This window comes from Megalobrama amblycephala, linkage group LG21 (assembly GCF_018812025.1).
Source record: "Megalobrama amblycephala isolate DHTTF-2021 linkage group LG21, ASM1881202v1, whole genome shotgun sequence".
Lineage (NCBI taxonomy): Eukaryota > Metazoa > Chordata > Actinopteri > Cypriniformes > Xenocyprididae > Megalobrama > Megalobrama amblycephala.
This window is the reverse complement of record NC_063064.1, coordinates 20,413,390-20,418,618: the sequence shown is the minus strand read 5'-3', so window position 1 is coordinate 20,418,618 and position 5,229 is coordinate 20,413,390. Positions and strand designations below refer to the sequence as shown.

Genomic DNA, 5,229 nt, shown 5'->3' with positions numbered 1-5,229 from the left:
TGATAATAGGTCACTCTCTGATAGTCTCTCTGTCTTTGAATCTTTTCAAATCATCAACCATTAGCCCTGACCAGAGTGTAAAAACTGGCATGTAGTCTTTCATCAGAATATTGAATATTGAAAATGTCTAATGTCCTCTGCAGACATGTGGTTGTTCATCAGTTGTGCCACACAGTGAGTAGCAAACTCTTTCAAACCCTTGTCGGTTGTTTTTCTGCCAATAGCTCCTTGGGCTATCCATTAAGTAGGTATGAATGTTACAGTTTGATGCAACCAGAAGGAAACATTTGGGATTGTATGGTCATTCGTTATCATTCCAGACACAGGAGGAGGAGGCTTGTCTTTTCCATGTCCGGGAAGATTGATGCTGTGGTACAACAGTTTCTTTGCCTGACTTGGAATTCAACTCACAACCCATCCAGTAGCAGATGTAAAGTAACAGGATGTCCTTTTCTTAGATGTTGTATAAGAATGACCAGTCCTGTCTTTAAATGTAAAGATGAACACCTAAAGGATCCACCTGCAAATGTTGGACATATCCTGAGCAAAATTGGTATGCAGATCTGTGTCTTTCATAATTTTCTGAGTCAACATCAGCTCCAGGATAACATCATCATGTAGTCTGCAGCTTTTTTGAATTTCACTAGAAACTACTTTGAGTATGTTTTTATTTAAACTTCTAGTGATGTTTCCTGCCATCAACTCAGGAACTGGTGTTTCTCTGAGATTTTTATAGTAGACATTGCCTACTCCTTGTACCACAATTTTGGCAATCTTGCCGCACTCCTGGTAACTTGCGTGGCAGGACCTTACCTCCTGTTTCAAATGTGTTACCTTACCAGTCATTGTGGGGTGAACTTTCAACTGTGAGAGACCTTTAAGTGCTGGTATGTAAAAACTTTCTGGGCATCTGAAAGTGTTAATTATCTTGCTGTCAATAGAGGCCTCACTGAGCCATCAGATTTTACCAAAAATATCTTAATTTGTGTTCTGAAGATTAACAAAGTTCTTACAGGTGTGGAGCGACATGAGGGTGAGTAATAGAATTTTCATTTTTGGGTGAACTAACCCTTTAAAGTATAATGGTGAGTAAAGCCCTATTCGGACGGGACTAGTTTTCCAAACGACGTTTAAGTAACAATTCTTATCAACCTACGTCTGTGATTTTATGTACGGATTCGGACGGGACTAACATCTCCGTGTTTATTACCGAGGTAGGAGTGTCTGTGTTTTACATGTGGGCATTTCAGAAGATCACGTGTTCAGAATGCGTGGATTGCGTATGGTCATATGACCGATCAATGGCAAGATGGCGGCGAAAAAGAAAGTGACGCGACACTGGAGTAGGGAGGAAACATTAGCTTTAATTTCTGTTTGGAGCGAACCTACGTTTCAGTTTCAGTTTGAAAATTGTATACATAACCACAAGGTGTGAGGGACAAACCTCACAAACTTTTTTAAAAACTGCCTATCTATTCAAAATACCTTTGACTGGGTGAAGTGCAAAGACCGTATAGAATATCTGAAACGACGTTACTGCGAATGTGTGAAGCATAACAAGAAGACGGGGTCGGATCCACAACGCTGCCCATTCTTTGAGGAACTGGACTCTGTTCTTGGTTACTTTTAAGAGTATTCATTTTCTATTGAAAAATAATTAACAGTCTACAAAGTACTTAAACTTGTGGCTAATAAGCATTCATATGAAAAAAAAAAAGACAAATAATAAAATGCAGTGAATAAGCTAGTAATAGAGACACAAGGATTCTGTTTACGATTTAGTAATTTAACCAGTACTGTCAATATTGAGTAGATATTTCTGTTTCGTTAGCTTGTCGTCCTATGACTAACCCCGGGGATGGACATATGGATGTGTCAAGTTCAGAGGAAGGTGAAAATTCTGGTAAGTTTGTTATTTTTCCCTTTACAAAATGTCAATGTTGCCATTTAATTAATGTCTTGCAGCTCTGAAATGTTCTAAATGATATGCTTTGTTACAGGTACCAGTTCACACTCATCTGGTATAGCAGAGCCATCAGGAGACCAAGCAGCTACAATGACAGCATCTGATAATGACAGTGGTCCAAGGTCAGAGCTGACCTCCAATCCCAGCCAAAATTCCATCATTACAAGTATGTTTTTTCCACTCTCTCTCTTCAGTAAACCTGCATAAGTTGTCATGCATGTCATTTCTGTCTTGTTGTTAGGGACGTGACAGTATTTTCATCATGTCACATAATGGTAATTGCTAAGATTTTATTGTGGTATACTGCTATTTCACGGAATTGAATTAGCTTACCAAAAACTGTTGTTCTCCTAACGTTTTTAGCTCTACATTTGTCCATATAATAAAGAACAACACCAAAAACATATAAAGCTAACATTTTCAAACAGGTTGCACTGGAAAATGTAACACTATAGAGAAAAATATGTTACCCTTTACAGTGAGGCCCCATTAGTTAACATTAGTTAGTCCATAATATAAACTAGCAAGGAGCAACATCTACATTTGTTTCACATTATTGTTCTTTGTTAATGTTAGTTAATTAAAGTACTACAGTTCATTGTTAGTTCAGGCTCTTTAAATATATTAACAGATTGGCCTACTACATTTGATTTTAATAATGTATTAGTAAATGTTGAAATTAACATTAAGCAAGATTAAAACATGATTTGGTATTTATTTTTCTGTTGTTCATGTTAACTAATAAATTATCTAATATTACCAAAGCTATTGGTAAAGTTTTACTGAACAGTAATAAAGAATCATAACAGTTTAAAATGTTTTTTATAGTACATTTATAGTGAAAAAGTTTTAAATACTGTTCAGAAACAAAGTAACCGGTTAAAAAGTATTTTTTAAATTCATTATAAATATCAAAACAATTCATTAGGAATTATTACATTTTGAAGTCTCCACAATAACAATACTGAGCATGTTCACTATCATGATATATTGTATTTTCATATAAAGGCACGTTTACTTGTCTTATGATGCAATGCAATTTTGTGATCTTTCTCATCAGGGCGTAAACGCAAAGGCAAAAAAACTCAAATCATGGAAGCCTTGGAGAGAGGGATAAACATGTTAATACAACATGACAAAGATACAACAGCAGCAGAGGTTGAACAGCGTCTTGACAAGGAGCACATGGCCTGGGAGAGACAGTTCCAGCAGGCCAGACTGGATCTGGAAAGAGCACGTCTTGAATTTGAGATGAAGCGTCAGGAAGCTGAAGACAGGCGTGCTCAAGATACCCAGCAATTCATGGTTCAAATTCTGCAAGTGCTTAGACCTGCAATGCCACAGTATGGACCCTCAACTTCGTTTGCACAATATCAACATCCAGCTCAGCACTATTATCCACCTGATCCATTTGCTTTTCCACCTGGTGAAGCCTCACACCAAAATCTGTCAATATCAGTTGTCCAAGATCAACGTTCACTGTCTGACCAAAGAAATTACCACTAGATGTTCTGGGCATTGTTTTTTTGCAAACATTATTGTGCAGTTGCACTTGTTTGTACAAGTTTAAAGAACTGTTTGAGGAACAAAAATGTTGTGAAAATTTTTTTTTTTGCACTATATTACGTTTACATTTTTGCACTTTAATGCCTAATGGTGAAACTTGAATGTTAAAATCCAGTTTACGTTAAAAGTAAAGAGACAAATGTTCAATACATGTCATAAGTTTTATTAGGCATATAGATTGTAACTTTTTTTGGTTCGTACAAACAGTTACCATACTAATACTTCACGGATTTTCTCTGCAGTAGAACTGGCCAGGTCAAGCGGCTCAGGTGTAATAAGGGTGCCTTCATCATCTGCATGTTCCTGCTCTGTGTCTTCCTCCTCAGGCATCTCTGCTGTGCTCTGCTCCTTTGGGAAATCCAGCTTCCAAGACTCACAAAAGTTGTGCAGCACAATGCAAGCTGCAACAACAAACTTAATGTTTGTAGTTTGACTATCATTGCGCTTCAATAGGCAGCACCATCTGCCCTTTAGACGGCCAAAAGCATGTTCCACATGAATTCTTGCCCTACTCAGACATGCATTGAATTGCAGTTGGGGCCCTCTTGCAACTCCTTCTGGGAACGGTTTCATGACATTACGAGAGAGGCTATAAGCAGAGTCAGCCACAATCAGCACAGGAATGTCAACACCTTGTATTTTCTTGGTGAGTGGTGGAAAGCATGTGCCATTTTCCAGCTATGCATGTAGTTTTGAGTTTTGAAAAACAAAAGAGTCGTGGCACTTCCCTGGCCAGCCAACATCAAAATCTTGAAACATGTACTGGTGGTCAACCAAGCCCTGTAGTATCACGCTGTACCACCCCTTTCTGTTGTAGTAATCAGTGTGAAAGCTGGAGGGTGCTAGGATGGGAATGTGTGTTCCATCCAGGGCCCCAGCACACATGGGAAACCCTGACTTCTCTTGAAATCCTTTGATTATGGTCTTCACGTCTTCTTCACTTTTTGGCATTCCAGTAAACTTCCTTTTCAGTTGGCAGAGACCCTTACAAACCTCCCAAAACACATCACAGGCAGTGCTCACCCCAATTCCAAAGAGGTTTGCAACATCATGGAATTCAGTGTTACTTGCTAACTTGTAAAGTGTCAGAGCAACCCTTTTTTCCAAACTCACTGTGGTCTTCATGGTTTGCTTTGGTATGTAAGGATGAAGAAGGTCACAGAGATTTAAGAAGGCCGCCTCTGGCATTCTGAAGTTGAGGTACCACTCAGTTTCCCCAAAATTTTGCAACACATCTGTCTCCCAGAAGGTGCTGGTGCGCTCCTTCTTGGCACTTGGTGCAGTTGTCATGCTGCAAACTATATAAAAGCACATTTCAGGTATAACTTAAAAACTTCCATTGAACACAATATATGAAATTTGTTCAAATGTATTTTGAAATTAAGTACTTTTAAATTTAAGCACTTTGAAATATAAAGTAAAACGTCCTAACACATTTAGTGTTTTGTAAACATTTTATAAAAATTGTAGTGTGAAAAAAAATAAACATACATTTATGATTTAATAGAACTGGGTTCTTATAATAAACCCACTGGAATAAAAAGTTTTAACTTATATAATTTACACGTTATGTAATTAAGTGCAGAAATGAAAGTAATCTTACCTGAAACTGACATTACAGTAGCCAGTCTCAACAGTTTACGTGATTTGGCTCTTCTTGTTGATTTATTTTTTTTATTTCTTTGCAGTGTACCAAA

At 37.7% G+C, this 5,229-nt stretch overlaps 2 protein-coding genes across 2 annotated transcripts; one reads left to right on the top strand and one right to left on the bottom strand.

Moving 5' to 3' along the window:
* Positions 1 to 881: 881 nt before the first annotated feature.
* LOC125256735 lies at positions 882 to 3,691 on the top strand. Its single transcript, XM_048172950.1, has 3 exons — positions 882 to 1,903; positions 2,001 to 2,132; positions 3,027 to 3,691. The coding sequence occupies exons 1-3, from the start codon at positions 1,843 to 1,845 to the stop codon at positions 3,470 to 3,472; spliced, it is 639 nt and encodes a 212-aa protein (XP_048028907.1). The 5' UTR covers positions 882 to 1,842; the 3' UTR covers positions 3,473 to 3,691.
* A 48-nt stretch (positions 3,692 to 3,739) lies between these two features.
* LOC125256406 (protein ANTAGONIST OF LIKE HETEROCHROMATIN PROTEIN 1-like) lies at positions 3,740 to 4,822 on the bottom strand. The gene is made up of 2 exons (XM_048172393.1): positions 4,257 to 4,822; positions 3,740 to 4,121 (listed from the first exon to the last, which is right to left on the bottom strand). Exons 1-2 carry the CDS (start codon positions 4,820 to 4,822, stop codon positions 3,740 to 3,742), a joined length of 948 nt encoding a protein of 315 aa, XP_048028350.1.
* Positions 4,823 to 5,229: the final 407 nt, after the last annotated feature.